At 39.7% G+C, this 26,346-nt stretch overlaps 1 protein-coding gene across 12 annotated transcripts in view; it reads right to left on the reverse strand.

Annotated features, from left to right (window-relative positions):
* The window catches only part of IRAG1 (inositol 1,4,5-triphosphate receptor associated 1), a 137,967-nt gene that overhangs the window by 24,014 nt on the left and 87,607 nt on the right, over positions 1-26,346 (reverse strand). For all 12 annotated transcript variants that reach the window (XM_048852734.2, XM_075129410.1, XM_075129413.1 and 9 more), the window contains 9 exons: positions 25,796-25,873; positions 25,058-25,107; positions 20,544-21,146; positions 17,257-17,335; positions 12,007-12,127; positions 7,728-7,758; positions 4,900-5,040; positions 1,859-1,990; positions 1,087-1,228 (listed from right to left, as the gene is read on the reverse strand). In XM_048852734.2, coding sequence (XP_048708691.1) covers positions 1,087-1,228; positions 1,859-1,990; positions 4,900-5,040; positions 7,728-7,758; positions 12,007-12,127; positions 17,257-17,335; positions 20,544-21,146; positions 25,058-25,107; positions 25,796-25,873 — 1,377 coding nt within the window. The remainder of the gene's footprint in view (positions 1-1,086; positions 1,229-1,858; positions 1,991-4,899; positions 5,041-7,727; positions 7,759-12,006; positions 12,128-17,256; positions 17,336-20,543; positions 21,147-25,057; positions 25,108-25,795; positions 25,874-26,346) is intronic.

A 26,346-nucleotide genomic window follows, 5' to 3' on the forward strand; every position in this document is an offset into this window, starting at 1 on the left:
CACAACATGTGGTGTACCTCTCCAGCGCACTAAATGCCCCAGTAACAACTATGTGGGTGAAACAAGACAATCCCTGCACTCTTGAATGAACTCACATAGGAAAATGATAAAAGTCAAAATCACCCTATCACCTGTGAGAGAACACTTCACAAAGCGATCAGAATGTCTGACATATCAGTCCTCATCCTCAAAGGAAACCTGCACAACACTTTCAAAAGACAAGCCTGGGAGCTTAAATTCACAACTCTGCAAGACACTATAAATCATGGATTTAAAAGAGACATCGGATTTATGGATTATTACAACAATCCGTAACCCACTAACCCCCTCTTTTGTCCTATGACTGCATAGGGGTTAACTGGCCAGTCTGCCTTGAATGATCCCTTACAATATGTGCTAATACTTATGCTAAACGATCTGGTCCACCTGGCATTTTGCTGTGATGCTGGGAGTACCTTTTCCAGCCCCGAAGCGGAGCTCTGTGTGGCTCAAAAGTTTCTCTCTCTCACCAACAGAAGTTGGTGCAATAAAAGCTATTACCTCACCCACCTTATCTCTCAATTTTCCATTGACTTTCATGGGAAATGGTGTGCACCTAACAACTGCAGGATTAGATAAAGTAGCTTTGTGTTATATACAAGGGAAATTCAAAAAGATACTCTTAAAATAGGTTTCAGAGTAGCAGCCGTGTTAGTCTGTATTCTCAAAAAGAAAAGGAGGACTTGTGGCACCTTAGAGACTAAAATTTATTTGAGCATAAGCTTTTGTGAGCTACAGCTCACTTCATCGGATGCATTCTAAGCCACTGAATGCATCCGATGAAGTGAGCTGTAGCTCACGAAAGCTTATGCTCAAATAAATTTGTTAGTCTCTTAGCTGCCACAAGTACTCCTTTTCTTTTTTCTTAAAATAGGGTAATCCAACCAGCCCTGAAACCTCTTGCAGATACTATACACAAGTATGTGTTGGGAGATACCTTGTAAAATCTGCTTCTGTAATTGAGAATGTTCACAATACCTGATTTTACAAGATAAGTAGCACTATAAACCCATGTGATTAAAGGCAAGCCTTAAGCACTGTTATTACCAGATGAACTGTAACTTCTGCTAGAATTCTGATTGGCCAGTTTCTTAAACTCCATTAGCTCAGCATGGTCCTTTTCATATGTTCTCTTCAAATTCTCCACATACTGCATCATTACTTCTGTGGCCTTTGACATACGTTTCTCCTAAAGTGAGAGAAATACAGGGGTAACTCCTATACTATTTAAACAAATAATTAATCTCTATGTCTGCCAAGTTCTGCCAGAGCTGAGTATGGAGCAGTTGTTCAAAAAGGACTTTCATGACTGGGAACTCCTCAGGCTAAATAGAATTGTCTTCCACACCTGAATCCCAGCACGTACATGGACATATACTGACGATATTGATATTTTTGGTGATCAGATCATACATTTATACACAAACTCTCATACACAAAATGTTACTATAATTACCTGGTTTGTATGTGAAATAACTATTATTTAAAATGATATATATCATACAAATGTTGAGTGGCTTCAAGGGTAGTTTCCCTCTGTGTGCATTCTATTACCTACAGATGCCATATTGAGGGCAATAGCATGTTATCTGAAGTTATGTTAATTGCTTTAAACCAGTCACGACAGATAAAATCCAAGTACACTACAGAAAAATTGTGTGTGTGTAAATGCATCTCATGATGAGATACATAATATATTTACACATGTGCATACATGTGCAACTATGTGAAACATTAATTTTTTTCATTAAGATCTAAAATGAGATAGCTAAAGTATAGAAATCAAGGAACACGCTGGAGATTTTTTAAACTGTCTTACCTGGCGAACAGCTCCAACCATTTCAGCACGACTGGAGAGCCTAGCAGCCAAACGATGTAGTACAGCAATATCCTCCAACAGCTTCTGGCAAGTTTCTCTGTGTTCATAGTGATGCCATAAGGCAGCTGAAGACTGAAATGAAAGAATGCACCAAAACATCAAATCATGGTCTAACCACCAAAATATCAAAGCACGGGCTAAGAGTTTTAGAGGCAAATATTCAGAGGGTGCACATTTGAAGTGTTGTTCCCACTGAAGTCAATGGAAGTCTCAGTGCTAAAGGCCTACGTACAACTTTAGAAATATACCCTTTATAGTAACGACCATTTACAAATCTGTTTCCAAAACCCAAAGAATACTTGAACTTGCCAGTGTGGTAGGTATCAACAAGTCTCTTCAGCTTTTCTAATTTCTATGATATATTCACATTTTGATAAGCTATCAACCCTTAACTTTCCAAGAACTCAGAAAGGAAAAGAGCAATAGCAAGCAGCATGACTTTCTCTAATATTGCCTGCAAAAACCAGAAAACAATCCTATGGACAGGTGAGAAATTAATCAGAAATATCTGTATATACTAACTCAAATCACTTTGGTAATTTAGGCCCTAATTCAGGAAAGCACGTAAGTACATGGTTTCAATGGGATTACTCACATAGTTAAAGTTAAGCATGTGTTCATATGCTTTGCTGAATCAGGGCCTTAGTGAACAACTCTTTTCCTAATTAGTGACTGCTGTTCTCTGTAATATTTAATTCTTTGTCACTGTATTTAAAAAAATGGCCCAAATCCCCCACACTTTGAGGTAATTCAGCTCTAGAGCCAGATTTTTGTGGTGTTGGATTGATTTCTGTGTTCTATAGCATGTTTCAATGTCAAAGGGCTGCAGTAACTTCAGAAGGGATCCCTGAATCAGAAATAAACATGAATATCTGTGATTCAGATTTTATTTGTAGTTTTATTTGTTTATGAAGTTATACCTGAAAAAAAACCTACAGCTCTCATCATGAATATGACATTTATACTATTGCTGACCCCAAACATTCAAAAATCATGAAGTCAGGGGGCTCCTAAATATCATGAGATCTATTTTTTAAGTCTCATGATTTTAAACCAATGTGTGTGGGGGTTTTATGCGCCATCTGGTCTTTGAGACGTTAGGGTACACTCAGCTTACATTGTCAAGCTTTTTTGTGCAACCATGCAGACTAAAACCTTTTTTAAAAATGAAAGATGAGATTCTCATGTTATCAGTTGTCTTCGAGAGCTGGGGCTTTAAGTAAAACATCGATATCATGAAGCTCCTGAAAGAATCATGGGAGTTGGCAACACTGTTCAATGGGCCTGCTCCTACAGAAACGAACAGGCAATCTTCAACTGAGTTCCAAAGGTGCAGACGTAGGCCCTAATATGATCTATGTGTAAGTCAGGAACTCCCATGGGCTTTGTCCCTTTGTTTAAGGTGATCGGAGCGTCAAAATATTTGGAATAAGACCCTGTTTAGTAAAAATTACACACATCATCAGAGGTTATATAAAGAAGCCATTTAAGTCCAAATTGTGCCATGTGAACTGGAACGAGGAGGGGAAGTTAGCTGCTTTTCTCCTGTGCTGTTAACATGATCCTTACTTTATTTCTTGCTAGTAAATGATTCTAAACCAAAATATTTGTATTACTACAAATGACAGGCTGCATTTCAAAGTGCCCTTATGCACTAGCTATAAAAATGTGTGTGTACACAAAGGATTACTATAAATGAAGACATGAGATTTAATAGATCATCTCTGCTTACTTAAAGCTCTCTAAACAGCCAAGAGTAGGGGAGAAAGCAGCAATACAACCCCCACATTTTTAGGTACAGATAATCCTCAAATGCAGCTTTGAAATCCCAGTGAAAAAATGTAAACTTCACAATCCTTGTTTAATTGTATCCTCCTTCAGTTTCATAACTTCGTGTGCCCTGCTTGCCAAATATAATGGGTGACTCTTGCCTTATGTTCTTTTAACTATTTATCAACCCCAGATCAGTACATCATTCTGTCTACCTAATACTGTACCTATCACCATGGTACCTGGGCCTCTGCTGCTTTTATTGCACAAGGAATTTTGCAGTGTATTGTAACTTGACACATATTTCAAAATTATTTGGCATTTCAGTTACAAAATCCATGGAGAGCTGGAAAGTTGGACACAAGAAAGGTAATTGCTGATAGCTGACAAATTTTTGATTAGAAGCAGAAAACAGCCACCCTGGAAGCTATATAAGAAGTGGAAAAGAATCCAGGAACTACAATATTTTTACCGAGGAGATTTCATCGACCCCCTGAAGGGGTCCCGTGAAAGCTCACTATTCCCTTTCCCATGCCTCTTTTTAACATCTCCAGTATGGCTTTATGTCAAGCCATGAACTTCAAGCCATTGAAGAGAGAGCTGCCTTTAACACCTTTCAATAACATACCTAAATTGTCCATTTAGGTTTATTATCAAATGACAATAAGATCCCACTCCAGCTCGCCATGGCTAAGTGCTCCCTTGCAGTCCCAGAAATACTTCATTCCTGCAGTGGACCCAGCCACGTCAGAGTTTACATTGTGCCCTGCCCCCTTCTCTCACACTAGGGCTGAGCACAATTACAGGTCTTCTACTCCCCAAAGAGTGTTTGTGCGTGGGAGAGAGACAGCACAATGCTCTCCACACCGCTGGCTCATTATGTTGCACCTCCTTAAAGGGTGCCACAACAGCTACACTTCCTCTGCAGACTGGGAAGCTCCAGGAGGCATTATGTCTAAGCCACAAGCTTTTATAGACATAATTTTTGCCCTAAGTCTGGAGGTAATCAAGCCTAGGTATCTTTCTCTGATACCTACTTAGAAGCTTTGACTAACTGGCTGCCTTGTCATGGTGAAAGTAGTGAAGTAAAAGTGGTAGAAAATGAAGTCTGTGAATCAAATTCACAGCTGATATTAGCAGGTGTATCTGCATTAACAACAGTGGAGTTTTACTGGTTTAAAAGAGAAAAGAATTTATCCCTGTTTTCTTACCATAATGGCTGCTTTAAAGTTGTCCAGTTCCTTCTCCGTGTTCTCCTCAGTAAGATTTCTCTCCCTCTCCGCCTGGTTAATTCTAGATTCCAAGGTGTAACTATCATTTCTGAATGCCAAGGAAAGTTGTACAAACACAGTCTGTTGGGGGTGGGAAACAAAGGGCATTTGTAATAATACTGATTATATACTAGAACTTTCTATTCTGGTAAAGAAATTACCAGTAAGATATGACTTGCCTGCCTTCACTGGCAGTTTTGCCTAAGTAAGGACCACAGAATCAGGCCCCACACATACAATAAAATTAGACATTACATTATCTTTTGGAGATTATATTATTTTATTTTTACCTTCCTCTTTGAGATTAGTTATGTGTAAATGTGCTGCAGTGTCTCTTTTCCTCAATGTTTTCAGAAATACCAGCATAGCATGACAAATGTAATGAAGGAATTAGACTACCTAACAGCATTATGTATCAGAATCACAAATGTCTATGTTATTTAGCTGGACTTTTCCCAATGGTCCCCAAGTTTTTTAAACATGCAGTCTGTGCAAAGGAAATCCAGGGATGAACTCATAATTTACCAGAAATGTTTCATCTGGGACATAAACACCTGATAGAGCAGGCAGCAAAAGATTATCAACTGATATTTTCTTGAACCTGGTTTTTAGAGTATTTCCTTCTTTACAAATACATTATTGCTTGTCACAAATCTAAAGGTTTTATGACATATTCTTAAAAGTAGCCTCAATATTTTGGATGTTTAAATTTTACACCCATGAGGGCTGATTTTGTGAGGTGCTGAGAATGCACACTTCCAGCTGACTGGAGTTGTAAGTGATCAGCACCCTCTCTAAGGTAGGTTAAAAGGAACTTGGGACAGATCTTCGAACTTTTCCCTGGAGTAAAAATTGTGTGGTTGGCCATGCTGCAACACAGGGTGTGGTAGGGAGCTGTGAAGCCCCCTGGGATTGACAAGGCTAGGAGGTATGTAAATAGGGAGGGATGATAAGGTAACAGCATTGGGAGGGATGATGGAAGGCCCCTGGTATATATTAAAATGATCATGTTATTACCTGCACTGTACAGTTGTCCAGCACAGGTACTCTGTAGGGAAGTGATACAGTGATCAGATAAATGGATTGGTAAAGGATTTAAAGGACGTATTTCTTAAAGGAGCAGAAACGAGAGATTCAGGGCTCCTGTAACTGGCATGGCAGGGTGCCAATTCCTCTCCTTTATAGACCACCTTACCCCTCACTAGGGGAGACGGGAATGGTAAGGTCCCAGGAGCAGGTGGCCTGGGGACCAGGATGGAAAAGGGGGAGGGCTGATGGAAGCCCCCCCATAGGCAGCGGGTGAACCCCCACTTTGGAGAGGCTATTACTAGCCTGCTGGCCCAGTCCCTGCCCCAGGCCCCACTCCCTGCACCTCGGAGCCTGGAACCCCACCTCCCGCCAATAACAGGAGGAGCCCTGAGTGCCCCACTGACCAGAGGAGCCCTGGCTTACCCACCCCAGCAACCCCGGGCCAGTCCCAGTGCCAGGTCAAGCTGCCCCCAAGCCAGCCCCAAAGCTGGGCTGAGTCAAGCCGCCCCTCCTCCCACCCTGAGCACTGAGCCACTCCCACCTGAGCACTGGGCCAAAATGCTCCCGTCCGCCCCCTGCCCGAGCACTGAGCCGCTCTCCCCCACCCCCTGCCTGAGCGCCGGGCCGAGCCACCCCCTCAGGACCGAGCTGCCAGCCCCAGTGCCCAGCCAAGCTGCCTCACTCCCCCGGCAGACCTGCACGCCCACTGCTTCTTCGCAGCGTCCTTCCGTACTCCCCTACCCCGAGGAGAAGCAATGTGGCGAGCAGTGGAGACCTGGGGGTGGGGCAGGTGGACTGCAGGTAGGCAGGTGGCAGCAGCAGCAGGCGGGGGCCTCGGGGAAGGGGCGGGGCCACCGTGGCCCAGGTGTCCCTTAGGGGCGGCTGCCCACCACCCATGCTCATATGTATATGTTGAAATGATCATGGAATTGCCTGCACTGTACACTTTTTATCTGCCAGGTACTCCCAGACAGTTAATAATAAAGTTGAGGCCTAATAAAACCACATCCAGTGTTTCCTGTCCTCCTTCCCGCATAGTTGAACAACAGCTAATTAGAGTTGAAAGTGATCTGCATCCTCTCTAAGTTACAATGTCCAAAGTTAGACACTATAAAATTGAGGCACTGTAAAAGCAGTGGTCATTCTTGAAAAACTGGGCCTTTATATTTCGCATAGATGTGATAAGAAGGTGTCACAATACCCGGAGTCAATACTATTCTTGTGCTGGTGGGTATTCATGTTCACAACCATTCACATTCATGGCAGTTAACTGAGCACAGACAATTGCTAAATTATTCTGTAACAGACCAGCTATCCTTTCACTTCTCAAAATTGACAGCATATTACAAAAGATACAAACCAATGCAGCATGGAAAACACAGTAGTACCATAATAACTGAATTTTTAAATAAAAAATAAAATATAGAATTAAGAGCATAATCTGAATTATACATAGCCAAGAACTTTCATGACAAATTCAAACTAGAAATAAGGCACTTAACCCCCAACCCCACCCAGCAAAGGTGAGTAACCATTGGAGCAATTTATTAAAGGATGTGATGGATTCGCATTCACTTGAAGTTTTTAAATTGAGATTGAATATCTTTCTATAATGAATGTTCTTTTTCAACACAGAAGTTATGGCCTGTGATATGCAGAGGTCAGACCAGAGGATTACAGTGATTGCTTCTGGCCTTGAAAAAAAAATCTATGAATCTTGAGTTTACTAAATCACTTACCTCAACTTCTTTTTCAGTAAGTGGAGGAGAGCTGAAATGAAAACATAACATTTATTACATTTTTTAAAAAAATGACTCATTTTTGGTAAAAATCTAAATTGTGGCTGCTTTAAATTTCAAGACAGTAGTACTTATTCACGAACCGAAATGTAACTGAGCTGAGCTGGCAGTACAGCAACACTACGTTGCACCAACATGAACATGCAAGGAAAAATCGGGGGAGATGCTTCTGGGACAACTGATGGTTGAATGTATTATGTCTGGAATCAGTATCACCACCCATCCTCCTCCTCTTAAGTGCTCAGGCAGTATGGTGAACACAATATAAAAACTTCGACAGATCAGCAGACAGAATTAGTTTCAAAGCACTGAAGTTGTACTGTGATCATTGGCTGATACTGTAGAATACATGGTTTCAGAGGAGCAGCCGTGTTAGTCTGAATCTGCAAAAAGAAAAGGAGGACTTGTGGCACCTTAGAGACTAACCAATTTATCCACTGCATGCATCCGATGAAGTGAGCTGTAGTTCACAAAAGCTTATGCTCAGATAAATTGGTTAGTCTCTAAGGTGCCACAAGTCCTCCTTTTCTTTTTGTAGAACACATGTATCTCACAGAGTCTTGGAAGAATGACTGTTCTTACTGGATTTCATCTGCATCTAGATTGGAATCAGAAAATGAACCACTGCTGGTTTGGGATGTCACCTGGTAACATAAGAAAATAACAGCTGCCATACTGGGTCAGACTATGGTCCATCTGACCCATTATCCTGTCTCTGACAGTGGCCTGTACCAAAGCTTCAGGGGGAGTTTATAGCACAGGGCAATTATGGAGGTTATAGAAGCTCCTTCACTGGCGGTTTTCAAAAGGAGGCTGGATGGCCATCTGTCTTGGATGGTTTAGACAACAAATCCTGTATCTTGGCAAGGGGTTACACTATATGACCCTTGCATTCCCTTATGACCCTTTGACTGGTGCAGCATGGTAGCCACGAAGAGAAGGTGGAGGCACGTAATCATTGTGAAAACAGCAGAAACCCGTAGGAAGAAAAATGGTGCAAATATGAACATTTCATGCAGTAAGATGTGGAGATACAGTCTGATGTAACTGGCTAAGAGGCAGCTGCAGCACAGTGTAGCGGAGTTTGCTACAAGGATGATGGATATCAGCATGAGAAGTAGGAAGTGATAAATTTGATTCCACAAAATACTACACAGGAGCGGATTTAGGTAAGCCTGTTAGATTATAGGCAGGCATGATTAGTAGCCGTGTCCACATTACCAGTGAGTTACAGAATTTTTATCCCCTGCAATTGTTTTGACACTTTTGAATGCTACCCAGAGTGTTTGCATAAGTGAACAAACAAAGGAAATACCTGAAAGGGGTGGTAGTACTTCTTTCACCTACAGGTTGGGATGCTAATGATGGAAGAAGTGGTTGGCATGTATAGTAGGTACTGTATGGGCAATACATTTCTCAGCATATTCGAATGTTATTCACATTTTGTATAGCGTGTTTATCCCAAAGAGAAGTTAGCCTGTCTGTCATTTATGAGCAAGAGATTTTCTTGATGAAGTGGAGCAGCATTAATATCTGGAACCGATAGCTATTCCAAAAAGGGGAGGCCAGCACATCTATCATATGGGAAAAGACATTTCCTGCTGGAGGGCAAAGTGTTCCTATTAGAAAGGGTTTGTTATTTTGGACAGATGTGTATTTCTTGGCAAGTTCAGTAGTAGTAAGCTCTTTGATTTGCTGTAGTATATGCAAGTAAAGTTCATTTATTGTTTTATCACTGTACTTTGTAAACAAATCATTTTCTTTGCTGATGTGGAGTTAATTAATTTTGGAAAGAAGGAGTAAAAAGTGTGAGCTTCTGCCAGTGTTATAGGACTGTTACAATGACCAGGAAATATCACTTCCTTAATTTGGCCATAGAGACTCCAGCAAACATGCAGTACGGGTGCAAGGTCATTTATGAATTCATTCAATGGATTAGTGGTCAAATTCTATTTTTCTGAATATTGTTAGGCATTTACTTCAGTGCAACTCTAAATTATTTGGTCCTTAGCTACTCAATTGCCTTTGTCTTTACAAGATCTTGAATTTGCATCACTTGCTCAATAAATATTCTCTTACATGAAGTTTTATACAGTGCATGTTTGCTGCACTGGTCACAGTGGAGTCTTTTGCATGATTACAGATATGCTACAAAGGTGCACAGAAGTATCTAGGCACAGTTTTGGTAAAATATTGGTTTTACATTACACACATTTTAGGTTTTCACTACTCAAAGCTGTAAAAACTTATGCAAAAACTCTGAGGCTAAATTCATTCTCCGTTGACCTCAAATGAGTTAAATGATGTATCCACTGTTTACCAAGTATTGTGGTGGATTCTCTATCACTGACAATTTTAAAATCAATATTGGATATTTCGCTAAAAGATATACTTTAGGAATTACTCTTTCTTCATACTTCTTGGGACAGGACAATAGGTTTTAGCCAGATTGTTCCAGATTATGGAAACTGCATTAAAAATTATATAAAAGAGAATGTTAAGGTTGCTTGGTGAAGTGCTCAAAAATCAGGAAATCCAGTGTCAAGGCTGTCCATATAACCTTAACTTTACCCACGTGTATATATGAATTAAAATATGGTTTTAAATACTAGGCCACATACTACAGAATTTGGTCACAATATTATTAACTTTACCATTCTTTCTCCCGCTGTGCAACATGTATCTTGCCATATAGTCCATGAATGAGGCAAGAACTCTACAGATATTCCTTCCTAATTCACTGTACATCTTGTGTATACATGACTTTTATTGTTTTGGTCTGGAATATACAGAGTATGTGCTATCTGTGTGTACCAAAAGTAATAGAAAAATGTATGGGATTCTACTATCGTATCTGAGAAACATTATATGATAATGCAATTAATGACTATTGTGGTACATAAGCAAAGGAGAGCAGAATTAAGGTCTCTCTTTTTGCATTTTTTAGTGCCTACCAATGCAACTTTAAGGTTTTCTTAACATAGGGAAGGGTGTCCAGTGATGTCTGCACAGATCTCCACCCTCCCATGTGGAAAGCATTGGTGGCAGTGTTTCCTGCTCTTGTCCCAGAACCCTCAGGGAGTACACTGTGGGCTTGGAATCTGTGCAAGAAGGCTGGAAGTGGGACAAACTGGGGACAGGATCATCTAATCCCATGTTGAATACAGATGGGGGCAGATGGATACACAATATTCTCTTCTAGTGGTCCTGCATATAGATTACCTCGGACAAGTAAGACAAGCTATGTTATCTTTCCCATGGAGCTCCCTACGTGGTGGGGAAATTCTTGCCCTTTAAAGGGGATCCTGGGTCAGCAATGACAAGAAGGATGAAAGGAGAGTGAGACTCTAGAGTTGTGGCAGAGGGACAGGATCTCTGCGTCAATATCTCAGGCTGCTTGTAGATCCCCGGGGATCTGTGGAATTTGTGGGCAGGTCCTCCATCTAAATCTGCAGAATGGCAAACCCCCTGCTGCCAAAGCAATGATCTAGGACAGTGGCTCTCAAACTTTTGTACTGGTGACCCCTTTAACATAGCAAGCCTCTGAGTGTGACCCCCCCGCTATAAATTAAAAACACTTTTTATATATTTAACACCCTTATAAATGCTGAAGGCAAAGCGGGGTTTGGGGGTGGAGGTTGACAGCTCACAAACCCCCATGTAAGAACCTTGCGACCCCCTGAGGGGTCCTGACCCCCAGTTTGAGGACCCCGATCTAGGAGAAACTGGCAGAGAGGATTCCTTGCAGAGTTTCCCTTCCCCAGGTTTTACCAAGGCAAGGAGCAAACTGGCCCAATAGTTTTTGTTTCATTTTTTTGATGAAGGAAATACAAACATTTCCAATACCTAAGTTTGCAGCAGTATTCTGGAAAACTAGGAGCTGTCAGACCATGAACAATCTGGTAAGGAATATTTGTAGCTTGCACCTCATGTTTATAAGACATTTACAGAACTATGAATTTCAAATTATTTTTAAAATGGGTTCTCTTTTTCTTCATTTTGGATGTTTGAGAAATGCACATATTTTTATAAGACTCTGCCGAATAAATTTTAAGATATAGCTTCAATCGCCCTTCCAAAAATCCTGATTCAGAAATCTATCTACATATGGATTTCATATGAGAGCAGAATTACATAATGCTAGTTCAGTCGAACCAACTATTTCTTTGATAGCAGACTTCCAACGGATTCTGGACCGATACCCCTACTTAGCTTTTACCTTCCTGGCAGAGATTTAAGCACATGGAGTTTTCGTAGTAGTATATCAGGAATATTAGGCATGACATCAGAGCTGTTCTTTGACTCCTCTTCTTCAGTGGAGCAAGGTATAGGTGAAGGCCCTAAGGACAATTTCATAAGACACAATTAAGTCACTGTAAGAAGTCATGTGTTAATACAGAAATCAGCCTCCCATAGACATTTGGGGAGGGTTTTTAAAAAATATTCCATGTCAGCGGAATTCTGCTGTTACTGAAGTCAATGGAACTTTTACCATTGGCTTCAATGGGAGTAGAGTTAGGTGAAAAGTGGAGTGCTTTTAAAACCCCACCCTTTGTCTCTACGGTCTGAAATGTGTACCTTATTTATCCCAATCACCAATTTATAATCCATCTGTTCATTTTTATAATATTCATTAATACTAGGGTAGAGTTACCTTACTTCCCTCTCTGAACACTGGCAGCAAGAATAACTATTCGGAATGGCAATCTGTTGCATGGAAGGAAGGAGATAATGAGGGAAGGAGATATTCTGGCACGGCACAGTGCCTCTGAACATACTGGAAAAGAGCAAATATTCTATTTTTCTAGGTGAGCATTTTCCTAGGAACCCCAGAAGTTGAATCAGAATAGACTGTTGGAACATCTAGTCCAGTGCCTCTGAGCTTTGTTAGTTGATTATATCATGCTGGAATTTTGCACTAGATGTTTTATAACAAGGCACTGTCATTTACCAGATGATTTATGTGCTATCTGGCCAAGATTATTGCTGATGCAGAAAGTACACTGTACTACATGGCTTCACTGTTCCCCCAAGTTGTGATGGATATATGATATCTAACTGTTTATACTACATGTTCACTTGCTACAAATGTGACAGAATATTGATACTGAATTGTAGTCTTATACTTCTCTCGTCTTCACTAGGACCAGTGGCTCTCAGTGTATTTCAGTCACTTTTTCCTCATACAACACTGGGTCTCACCCTTTTCCATACCAGAAGCCCCCTACTACCTCATTCCCGTCTAGTGGTTAGCAATAGGAAAAGGACAAGATAATTACAATGCCCTGACAACTGTTTGTGAGCACCCTGGACAAGACTAATTTCTAGAACACGAACACCTACAAACGAAGCTGGAAAGCCTATGAATACTCATGTTCCTGTCTTCTAGATAAATCCTCCCTGTTTAACAAACTCTTGGACTTGGGAAAAATGTAAGAGGTAGTAAGAAAAAGCTCTGACCCTTTAAAAATGTGCATGATAGTAGTTGGAGTTAGAGAAGCTTAATGGAGGCAGATTCTCTACTAATTATACAACTAAATTTGTATTTCCTGTTTTCTGTACCTTTTTAATACTTAAAAATTGTCCAGCACCCACCTCAGCACCGTTGCATATATGTCCTTAAGAATAACAAGCCTGCCTCATAACAGTGTCTCCAATTTACTGGGTCTGCTAATTTATTTAAAGGTCTGTAGTTTTAAAGTCGTGTTTATCCCAAGATGACCAAGACAGACAACTTGACACTGATAAGATAAGATGGAGACAAACTGTGTGATGCATAACAAAGGAAACTGTTGGCACCTTGATTACTGTATGTTTTAGTAAAATATTACATTAAGTTAATTTTGTTACAATTTAAGGAAGTAAGAAGCTCTTTAATAAGTAAACTAAGGATTCTGCTCCTTGCTGCTCTTCCCAGTGAGCTGAAGGAGTTGATTTTTAAGGCCCCAGTTAGAGATTCTGATGTGCGGATGGCTTCTAAATGTCCATGCTATGCCTTAGACGTTGGGTGACACCCTAGATTTGCAGTCCTATGTAAAATATGTAGAATTTCAGAATGTTTTCGTCTCAAAAGTTCTAAGTCTGCCAACTCTACATGTGTGAATTTTGAAAGGTAGCAATTATTCCAGCCCTGCAAACTTAGGTTTGCTGAAAATGACTATTTAAAGGTATATTAACAGGACTAAGAGACTATATCCACAAACAATATCACTACAACCAAGATCCCCTTAAAATAATTGTGGGGAAGGGGTGTGTGTGTGTATGTGTGGGAAAAGTTGTGTCTTTTATTCAGGCTGTGATACTATGATGTGATTTTCTGTGATGCTAGAGTTGAAATTGTTAAAAGTAAAGCAATCTCTCAACTGTTTTCCTGTGAAACTGAACCTTGAGGTTCTGACAGTGTCTTACTTAAGGAGTGCAAAGCAACAAAGTGCATTTCACCTCCACTGCACTGTGCCCTCCTTCGCCGGTCTCTACCCTTTGTGTAAGCCTCTTGAGATAGTCCAAAGTCTGCATGGGGAAAGGAGTAGAAATAGGGCAGATGGGGGAATGGGATGCATCATTCCCCTCTCCAGCACTGTGGAACTTAGTGAAAAAGATAATGCACACCCAGGCTACATTATCTTCTCTGCAGAGCATACCCCACCCTGGGGATCCTAAGAGCAGTAGCCACCTGGAGGAATCCACGGTAGTGAAACTCCAGTGGAATCATGCTGCTGGAGATCCCAAGTGGGTCTGGTGGGGAGAGGGGAGGAGTGGAGTCTCTGCTCACCCAGCCCTAACCTCCTGCAGATCCCAGGATAGCTGCCAGGTTTGGAGGTGAGCCCCACAACCTATTTTGCATATTATCCAGCACCCCTGACAGGATAATGTAGGTGGAGGGATGTCTGCCAGAAGTTTCCTTCCCCTGAGCCTTCTTCCCGGTTGGAAGGGATATTTGCCAAAGTTTGTTTTTCTCTTGTAGTGATATTTAAAACTGAACTATAGAGTGCAGAAATATTTAGGATATTTAGAAATGTTTCCTAACTGGGTGACTGATGTTAGTAATTTCAATCCTTATTTAAAGCCACTACGTAAAAGGTGGCCTCTTTTTCACAGGTGCTGAGCACCCAAAACTCCCATTCAAGTAAATGGAAATTGTGAATGCTCAGCACCTCTGAAAAACCAAACCACCTTTATGTTAGGGTTTCATACACAGATTTAGATGACTGATTTTAGGCACACAGGTTTGAAAACACTGGCCTCAACCTTTACAGTCCTGTCACTAATATTAGTTTTACATATTGGAACACATGTTACAGAGCAACGTGGAAATCTCTTGAGGAAAGGGAAGGTCATTTGTTCATTTGAATGGTAGCCCCCTACAAGGTGGTCCATCTGATCACACAAAAAATCATGACACAGGAGGTTAGTATAAGCATGTTGGTTCATCTGTGCTACTGCAATCCACTTCCAAGGCGAAATCCTAGCTCATGTCAATGGAAGTTTTGCTGTTGACTTCATTCGGGCCAGGATATCATGCCTTGTCTCCACACTTCAAAAAGGATGTTGAAAAATTGGAAAGGATTCAGAAAATATCCACAAGAATCAATCAAGGTCTGGAAAGCCTGCTTTACTGCGAGAGAGATAAGACGCTCAATCTAGTTTATCCAAGAAAAGATTAAGGGTGACTTGATCACAGTCTATAAATGTTGACATGGGGAACAGAAATTTGGTAATCTAGCACACAGAAGCTCGGGCTGTTCAATCCAGCAAACAGAAGCATAACAAGGTTGAATGTCTGGAAGCTTACGCTAGACAAATTCTGGCTAGAAATAAGATGTATATTTTTAAACATTAGAATTATTAACCTTTGGAACAACTTTCTGGGAACGTGATGGATTCTCTATCACTTGAATTATTTAAATCAAGATTTGAGGTCTTTGTAAAAGATAAGAGCTAGCTCAACTAGAAGTTACATGCTTGAAGAAAGAATTACTGGATGAAATTCTGTGGTCTGCATTTTGCAGGAGGTTGAACTAGATGTTCATAATGCTAGTTCTGGCCTGAAAACTTACGAATTAATGATGTTAATAGGAATCTTTCCATTTATTTCAATGGTCTTTGGATCACACCCCAAATAATTGTGATCATCTGATCTGACCTCCTGCATAACAAAGTCCATAGAGCTTCCCTGAATTAATTCCTGTTCAAACTAGAGCAGATCTTTTAGAAAAACAGCTTTTATTTAAAATTGCCAGGGATGGAGAATCCACCACCCCCTGGGTAAATTGTTCCAATGGTTAAAAATTTGCATCTTATTTCTAGTCTGAATTTCTGTAGCTTCAACTTCCAGCCATTGGATCTTGTTATACCTTTGTCTGCTAGACTGAAAAGCCCATTTCTGTTCCCCATGTTAGTGCTTATAGATGGTGACCAAGTCACCCCTTAACCTTCTCTTGATAGCTAAACAGATTGGGCTCCTTGGATTCTGCCACTATAAGGCATGTTGTCCAATCCTTTAATCATGCTCATGGCTCTTCTCTGAATCCCTTCATAGAATCATAGGACTGGAAGGGACCTCGAGAGGTCATCTAGTCCAGTCCCTTGCACTCATGGCAGGACTAAGTATTATCTAGGCCATTCCTGACAGGTGTTTGTCTAACCTGCTCTCAAAAATCTCCAAAGATGGAAATTCCACAACCTCCCTCGGCAATTTATTCCAGCGCTTAACCATGCTGACAGTTAGGAATTTTTTCCTAATGTCCAACCTAAACCTCCCTTGCTCCAATTTAAGCCCACTGCTTCTTGTCCTGTCCTCAGAGGTTAAGAACAATTCTTCTCCCTCCTCCTTGTCACAACCTTTTATGTACCTGAAAACTGTTATGTCCCATCTCAGTCTTTCTAATTTTTCACCAGTGCCAAATACAGAGGCAATATAATCCCCTTTCCTCTACTCTATACGTCCCTGTTTATATATCCAGGGATTGCACTGGCAGCTCACATTCAGCAAGTTATACACCATGACCTCAAAATCCTTTTCAGAGTCACTGCTTTCCTAGAAGAGAGTCCCCATCCTGTAAATATAGCCTGCATTCTTTGTTCCTAGATGTATGACTTTACATTTGGGCATATTGAAATGCATGTTGTTTGCTTGTGCCCAGCTTACGAAGCATTTCGGATTGCTCTGTATCAGTGACCTGTCCTCTTAATTATTTACACTACGTATGTGTCATCTGTAAACTTTGTCAGCAATTATTTTGTGGTTTCCTCCAGATCATTGATAAAAAAAAATTAAATAGCATAGGGCCACTAACTGATCCGGAGAGACCCCATTAGAAACACACCAGTTAGATGATTCCCCATTTACTGTTACATTTTGAGAATGTACTGACAGTACAGTAACTAAAGATCATTTCCTTTTACATTATTTGGATAAAAAGACTGTGTGAAATAAACAAGTATTTCTTCCAGCTTGATGATATTGCACCTCTTTCCTGTTCAGCTGCTTCACTGAGTTCAGGCAGTTTAAGTCCAACTAAGTTTTGATTTCGCATCAGAATATGCTCCTGTTGAGAAAAATTGAAATATTTCTAAACAGAATAATTAGATGCCTCAATTTAAATATCACAGCACTGTGAAAACTAAGGTCAACATTGTATTTCTGAAATACACGTATGTACATATATATATGAAGTATGCAAAAGGAATTAATTGTAGTCACATATTAAATTGTATGACTCAATAACTCAGGTATAAAACACTTCAACCCATTTTATTTAGTAAAGTCTCCAAACTAACGAATCTTCAGTGTAGATTTATGGTCACCACTGTAGTTGCTCAATGCCTATAGGGATTTGCAAAAGGCATTTATTTTTCTCATTTACTGAAGGTCAATTTCTCTCTATGCAAGTGGAGGAAAAATAAAAAGTTCTAGATATTGTTACTGCTACAATAAGTCAATGTAAAACTGATCCCAGGAAGGAGAGAGGGCAAAATGCAGAAAAGGACATTCAAGTGGCTGTCACTTAGCCCTCTTGTCCACTAGGAATTCTTCTCAAAACCCCTTCTGTGTTATTACTGCAAGCTAATGCTTCTCACTGTTATTGCAGTCTATGGTGCCACTATGCTCCCAAGCAGAGAGGGGATTAAATTTTGCAAAAAATAAATTTGGATAACATTCTTCTCTTAAGTGTATTTATAAGTCATAAACATGGTCCTTTGCTAAAAAAGGTTCCCTGTTAAACCTAAAGATTAATCTCTTTTAACTTGAATTTTGCCACATATTGTAAGTGTTAATTTCCTGATTTCAGGTACTGATTCTGTTGCTTATAAATTTAATATTATTTATTTTTAGGAATCTCTATGGCATACATATGATTGGAGCACTTGGTGAAAGAAATTGATTTTCCAGTACATAATTCTACATCTTAAAGTATGTAAATAAGAAAAAGAGGACTAATATTGTGGAGTTAAATAACCTACTTTAAAATCTGATATTCTCTTTTATATCAGCGCTGTGTTTACCTTGCATATAATCAGCTGGAGGCTTGCAAGAAGATATTTTTGTTGTATCATTGTAATTAAGAATCAGTGAAGGGTTTCTTTCAGCTCTAGTGAAAGATTTACTGCTTTTTAATTCAAGGGTTCTTCTTTGCAATACATATGTATCAGTATGCTAATGTTCGTGGGTGGATTATCTTTTACATTTCATGCCTCTCTAACAATCACTTTAAAAAGCACATACTTTGATGCTAAAACACTGACAATTATCAAGCAGATTAATTTTTAGACTTAAAAGTCCAAATTTACCCTTTGTGTAGTTCTAGTGTAGTCAGAGTTACACCATGAAAGAATTTGGCACAGCAGCTCTTGCACTGTCCCCGGTATGTATTCTGTCTGGGAGACTTTTGCACTAATGCAGCAGGCACTTTGAGAGTTTATCTGAAGAAGGGCAATTTCCTTTTTTTTTTTTTTTTAATCTCCATTATATCTTGTAAGCCAAGGTTTAGATCAAAGGCCAAAACCCTTTAAAAAATTACTATTTTCTTTACAGAGACTCAAATGTGTTCAACAGAACTAAACAAAAGTGGCCTTTTTAAAAAAAAGGACAAATAAGATACAATAAGGACAAATAAGATACCATTGACTCCAGTGAGAGACATGTAGGGATATACCAGGGCAGAGTCAGACTTTAATGAAGTACAGTAACCGTGTCTAAACTTTAGTTGGACCTTTAGGTCCATATACAGTTCTCAGTCCACTCACACCAAATTCTATTAACATATAAAGTCAGAGAGTGTCTTGTTTTGAGGGAGAAATTCTGGAAGGAGCAGACAAATATAGCACAGAGTAGAAAAGGAAGTGCATAAGCAGAAGTAACACTCCTAAAGAATTTATTTTTTTGCATAAGGTTTGTTGATATATCCTCAGGAAGGAGAGCTTTCACATCTAAATCTCTCCTTAGAGAGGAAAGTAGATTATTTCACTCCCAAATATTACTTAAAATGACAAGACAGTTAATCAGCTTCTTCCTGTTTACATATAATGCACTATATCTGAAACTGAAATACCATTGTACTATGTGTTCACCTTTATATTAAATAGAGGGAAACAAGTAATGTTTCTCATACAGCCATGTGATAATTTTTCTTCCATAAGATGGTTTCTGGGAACCAAGAAATGTGTATGTAACAGCAGCATGTGTGTTGTGAAGAGATTGCAGTTTCTATGGAACTGAGAACAAGAATACACCAGTGGAAAGGAATTTTAAAGCTACTTATTCAATAAATAGAAATGGAAAAAAAACACAATACTATGTTAACTTTGCTGTAATTCTTTCCATCACTTAAGCATAAGCTTTCTTGTAATTATAAAAATAGTGATAAAATAAGAAAATGTGACTGTTTCAGAGAACACAGCAAGCCTAAAACGTAACAAAATGCTGCTTTTTGTAGTTTGATTTTCTGGTCCAAATGATAAACATTGTGTGCAGTGCACTGAAGCCACTTTGTCAGTAGAACTACACCCCTACCCCGATATAACGCGACCTGATATAACACGAATTTGGATATAATGTGGTAAAGCAGCGCTCCAGGGGGGTGGGGCTGAGCACTCCGGTGGATGAAAGCAAGTTCGATATAACGTGGTTTCACCTATAACGCAGTAAGATTTTTTTGCTCCCGAGGACAGCGTTATATCGGGGTACAGGTGTATTTAGGAATACCACTAACAGTATTCTCAATAAGGGCCTGATCCAAAGTCCACCTTTCATTGACTTCAGATGGGCTTCAGATTAGGACTCAATTTTCTAAACATAACGGCTTAAGTTTTAGCTACGCATGTTCCATTAGTACTGAACTGTGTTTCACATCCAAAGCCTTTTGTATCCAGTCAAGAATATAAATCTCAGAGTGCTCAGAGCCCAGAATAACAACTGCATATATTTTAATAAGTTTTTACTATGTAAGACTTAGGAAATGCACAGTTAGATGAACAATAATGGAATCAAAAGAGTCTAGTCTGCATGGTCTCTTATGAGAAATAGAAAAAATGAAAAAAAAATCTGTTTTCTTATATTTCACTATCCAATCTCCTCAATTCCATCTCTAAATGGTACAAAATTATTTTTTGCCTAGTCTACTACAGTATAGCACTTTAATAAGTATTAATTTATAGTTTTGTGATGTATAAACACAGTAGATCACATATAGGATATTGCAACATTATGTAACTTAGTGTAACACTCCATAATGCTATTTATGCCCAGAAACTCACCTCTCTGAGCTTTGTCAATTTCTGCATTCGAACTGGTTGAACTTGTATTTGGAGGTCTTTGAACGTTAATGTTTTATTCAACTGATTGCTGGATTTATTTCTAATGGCAAAGCTTTTATCTTCTTCAGGTAGTAATTTAAAAGGTGCCTTTTCTTGATGTCCAGGTTCTATGCTATCCCACGATACAGCTCGTAATAGAGGAGGGCGTGTTCCAGATCCTTTAAGTTCTGTTTTACAGGTAACTTTAGGGTCCATCAGTTCTGGTACAGAACTTTTAAATTTTGGGTCCATAGTACCTATGCCTGGTCCTTGTCGATACATTCTTAAAGGAAAGTCATTTTCTTTTGATTTCTTAAGTAATGGTTTTCCATGTTCATTTTCACAGCTGTTTGTGCTTGTGTTAAGAGAAGTTTTGCCAGCGTCACTGCCTGAAGGGGAGGATTTGGGTAAATTATCCATACGTGTAAGTGGATCAAAGTTTTCTTTTTGTGCAGAGAGTTTCTCTTTGGAGTTTTCAAAACTAGTGGAACGAGGAACCAACCTTCCCTGAGAAACCTTCCTCTGATCATTCTGCTTTCGATCGGTTAAACCTTTTGTGACATTCTGAAAGAAAAGGATATGTATAAAAGATATAGAAACACTGTGTGTGTGGGGGGATGGGGGGTGAGCTGGATTGCATTGTAGAGGAACACTTCCGCTTTCACTGCCATTTGCTTATAAATGCTTCATTGTAGAGGAGAGAGTAGGGGAGATTTTGAAAGACACAGAAAGCAAGTAGGTGCTTGAAGGCATGTTGATGATCAATGGGAGATAGGCACTTCTCATTTGTGCCTTTGAAAAAAAATCACACCCCCACTTCCAGAGTCCAATGCAGCTAACCTTACATCAGACAAAACTCCCTGTTGACTTCAATGTAAGATTTGCCTGAGTAAGGGCTGCAGAATGAGGCCCATAAATGTGTCAAAAAAGTAACCTTACACTGAAGCAGAAGAGATATTCCTGGCATGTCAATCTATCTGGTTTACAATGAATGATATTTTCACAAGAAATTTGTTGGTGCTCTTTGCAAGGACAGCCTAAACAAGTTTAACCAGTTAAACCATGTCTGGAGAATCCAAGGCTTTCCATGAATTCATATCACTTTTTTATTTTAAACCTTGCATGGCCCCTTGCTCCCAGACTGGCAAGGCCTGTGAGAGTCAGAACTATGAGCAAGAATGAAGACAAAGTGGGCATTGGGTTGCCTGAATTGAGTACATCTGTTTTGATTTTGCTAACACAGGTGAGAAAACTAGTTTGCTTTACTCATTTTATGTTTTAATGCCCAATATTACAAGAAATCCATATTGAAAACAGGCACTGTCCTACATGCACAACCTCCCCAGCTAAAAACAAAGCAAGCAAACACACAATTCTTAAGCAACTTTCCAGGCATAAGGTATTAGTATGGCAGTAGTTCTCCCAGTGCCCAAAGTGTAGGCTTATTGCAATTGTGACAGGGTCGGGCCGGATGGCTACAGGAGAGTAATAGAAGGCAGATATATTAGCCCCAGATTAAGTAGGTCCCTTTTTCCTGGGTAAGGTAACAGGGAAGGTTCCAGAACAATCAGGAACCTTCTGGAGACAATTAAGACAGACAGGCTGATTAGAACACCTGCAGCCAATCAAGAAGCTGCTAGAATCAATTAAGGCAGGCTAATCAGGGCACCTGGGTTTAAAAAGGAGCTCACTTCAGTTTGTGGTGCACGTGTAAGGAGCTGGGAGCAAGAGGTGCTAGGAACTGAGAGTGAGAACGCACACTGTTGGAGGACTGAGGAGTACAAGCATTATCAGACACCAGGAGGAAGGTCCTATGGTGAGGATAAAGAAGGTGTTGGGAGGAGGCCATGGGGAAGTAGCCCAGGGAGTTGTAGCTGTCGCACAGCTGTTCCAGGAGGCACTCTAGACAGCTGCATTCCACAGGGCCCTGGGCTGGAACCTGGAGTAGAGGGCGGGCCCGGGTTCCCCCCAAATCCTCCCAACTCCTGGTCAGACACAGGAGGAGTTGACCTGGACTGTGGGTTCACGAAAACGGCCAAACTGAGGGCTGCCGTGAAGGTCCAAGGCAAGCAAATCTGCCAATAAGCGCAAGACCCACCAAGGTAGAGGAGGAGCTTTGTCACATATACAAACTTAAAAGTGCTGTTGATTCTAGCTCTATTAAACTTCTATTATTTCCTTCCCCTTTGGCAATGCAATCACTGAGATAGACAAACGAAAATATTTAGAGCTTTAGAACTTGTATACTTATTTCCACATCAAAGAAATATTGAAAGAAAAAAGTCGGTTTTTCTGACAGATCTGCTCTAGGACTTATTTTTGGGAAGTCCTATTGCCTGTGTTACACAGAAGGTCAGACTTGATCATAATGGTCCCTTTTGGCCTTGGAATCTATGAATATAAAAAATGAATAGAAGTAACTTTAAGGTTGCTGTGCACTTCATAGACATAGGGATTCTTTAATTCAAAGAGAACTACCCATCTTTGATGGGCTGACAGACAAAAATGTTTAATGTTTTCTATGCTATGGAATCTAATCATAGCCATGAACTTCACTAGATTTTTAGTGCTCCTAGGATATTTTCCAGAGAAAACATGACATTAATATTGTTCATGATGTTTAGAGGAGATTAAAGATAGCAATATTGGTGATAAAATTCCAGATTAAGTGATTGATTCAATAAATAACAATAATAATTATTTCAATAGTATGCTTTAAGGGGCAGACTTCTTTATGTGTTTGGAAAGTGCCTACCACACACACACAAAATAAGGAAAAGAGTGAGCGGGGTGGGGGACCACTTCCCCGTTCGCTGCCATTTGCTTCTTTGGAATGACATACTGTTATTAAATTTGTAATTGATTATTACCACCATTTATTACAATTATTTTATCCGAGGATATCAAAGTGCTTATACGCATTTACTCCTACATCTCTCAGCATGATAACTTTCCAGGTTTCTTCCTTTAATTGAGTGAATGATTCCTATTATTTCCCCACCACCAGTATATGAGCCTTTATATTTCCTAAGTTAAATCACATTATCTCATTTTCTCCCTGTGTTTCTAATCTCTCTGGGTCCCTTTCTGTTATTTCTCTGTTTACTGATAATTGCAACTCCGCCTAATTGGAAAATTTCTTTAACATGGTGTTTACTCTCTCCTTCTGATTGCAAAAGGCTAGACTGCACCTTTGCCCAATGCTCTAGTTGATGCGTGAGAAGGAACTGTCACAGTAAACACAGATTCTTCCTTACTCGCCTCTAGTTCACAGGGAGAAATGATTTGCACCACTCCTTTACTGGGTGCACATTCTTCCTCACCCCTCCCAGCACCTGCCAACTCTGCTGGCCTGTGTATTAGGGGTCAGAGCCAGGGATCTGCATATTCCTTACTCACATGCCTGTAGGAGAGAAGGGATGGAGGAAGTATGGGGCATGCACCCCATCCTCTCTTTACTGAGGTAAGGAGCACTAATGCGGAGATGCAGGGAACCTGAATGCAGATGTGCAGGGTCATGTGTATGTGTGGAGGTGGGAATCTTATTTCTTTTTATTCCCTTGCATGGCTGCATTAGGTAGGGTTACAATATGGTTCTAAATGTTAACTATGACCCTGATTCTGCAACACTCAAGTCACATATATTCTAAATTTTCCTCACATAAGTAGCTCAGTTAAAAATCAATGGAAATACTCATGTGTATAAACAGGAACATAAATGTTCACAGGATTAGATCCTAAGGCTGGAAGCAATCTTTTCCCTCCAGTGCTGCAGTAGACCCCTCCTGGCCTCTCAGTTCAGTGCTGTATCTCATTTCACTTTGATTACGATTTTTCACTCAGTTTCAAAGCCACACAACAGTATTCTTATCTGAGCCAACCTCAGTTTAATTTCAAGGGTAAGAGTTTGTAAGACACTGTATCAAATGCTTAATTCTGCTGCTTGCCTTTCATCCTCTTTTATAATTTTGTTATTCTAACAAAAAAGAAAAAAATAAGTAATTTGTCTTGCAAGACTTTTTTATTTTTTTGACAGACACATGACACCTATTGCATTTAATTCTGCTCTCCGCTAGATGTTCAGGGATGATATTTTAATCTCTTAATATTTGTTGCATTACTTTATTTGAAGTAGAAATTACATTTATGGATGGTAACTACCAAGATTATGCCTCTGTCCTTTTTTTCAAATCAGGAACACATTAGATCTTTTCTAATCTTCCAGTGGCTCTCCACTTCTCCATGATGTTTCAGAGAACTGTCATTATATTGTGTGTAATTGGCTTTCAAAGTCAGCTCATTAAGCTTATCATAACCTAAATAAAAGATGTATCTTTAGCCCTAACTTTTGCTACTTTTGGTATAGAGACTGCTACTGAAAGCATCACATTATTCTTAGAGAGTAATAGGACAGTGTAAAGTTGTATTATTGTAATTACAGTATACCACAGCCAGCACCTGTAACTCAGTCTTACCTGCAGTGGAGACACTGACCCAGCACCCGTGGCTATACATACATCAGACCCTAGAATAGTAAAAAATATATGAGGAGAGAATCTCCTGCTTTTTTATTTTTTGTTTATTATATTTCAACAACACCCAGACCCACCCACCCACTCGCAAGATAACTGAGATGGAGAGTTTCAAAGGCACAACACTGAAAATTTCCCACTTAGATATTAGAATTCATAAAGTTGTATCTTAAAGTGGAAATAATAAATAATAAAAATAATAAACAAATGCCTATTCTACTGCAGTAGGAATAGAACATTAATTATTATAGCAAAGCTTCACAGTTGAGAAGGACAATAAAATACGGACATATAACCTAGGAATAAGCACAAAATAACGGTCTTAATATATCTGTTCCATCTTGTATTTAGTTGTGACACACTGAATAAGTTTCCCACACCTGAAGAAGAGCTCTGTGAGAACTTGAAAGCTTGTCTCTGCAACAGAAGTTCAACAAAAGATATTACCTCACCCACCTTGTCTCTCTTGGTATCCTGGGACTGACACGGCTACAACAATGCTGCATACCTACTAACGTATGGTGGGTATTCACAAACTTCATCATTTTCAAGGACAAAGACTTGTGAATTTATGAATCCTGGCTACTTTTCAATGGATGGAAGTGTAGCCTAATGGGCATTCCCCCTCCCCCCCCGGCTTTGTAAAATAGTTTAAATTTGAACATCTACAGATAACTTTACCTGTTGGGATTGGAAGAGTGAGAGAGTTGCTCTGAGCTGGTACAGGTGAAACCCTTGGACTAAGTGTAGGGGAAACAGCTTCATTAAAACAGGGGGGGAAAAAAGAAAAAGAAAGCATTAGGTAATTTTTTTTTAACTTGGCTTGTGGTTTCTAAGCTTCCTGCTCAGGTTTAAACACCCCAACAGACAGTGGGGTAGCATAGTCATTTGATGGTAATGTTCATGGTCAGAGCATTTCCAAGTCTTAACAAATTATTTCAGATTGCTAAAAACATTTTGGGGAAACGGAAACTAGTTTCTAAAAATATAAACAACTTGTATTGAGAAACAAACAGGCTACTTCCTGAATGGGCTAAATATGATCCTCTGATGCTGCATTTCTACTGCATTTGTGGTCACTTGTAGGGGTTGTCTGCACTGCAACACAGGGAAGTGGATGTACAGGAGTGAGGGCTTGGGAGTTTGTACACAGTGTGAACTGAAAAGGGCCAGAACCCACAATGGAAGCAAGCAGCAAGCTGCTTCTGCGACTCCTAGTTATATCTTGCAAT

This window comes from Caretta caretta, chromosome 6 (assembly GCF_965140235.1).
Source record: "Caretta caretta isolate rCarCar2 chromosome 6, rCarCar1.hap1, whole genome shotgun sequence".
Classification (NCBI taxonomy): domain Eukaryota; kingdom Metazoa; phylum Chordata; order Testudines; family Cheloniidae; genus Caretta; species Caretta caretta.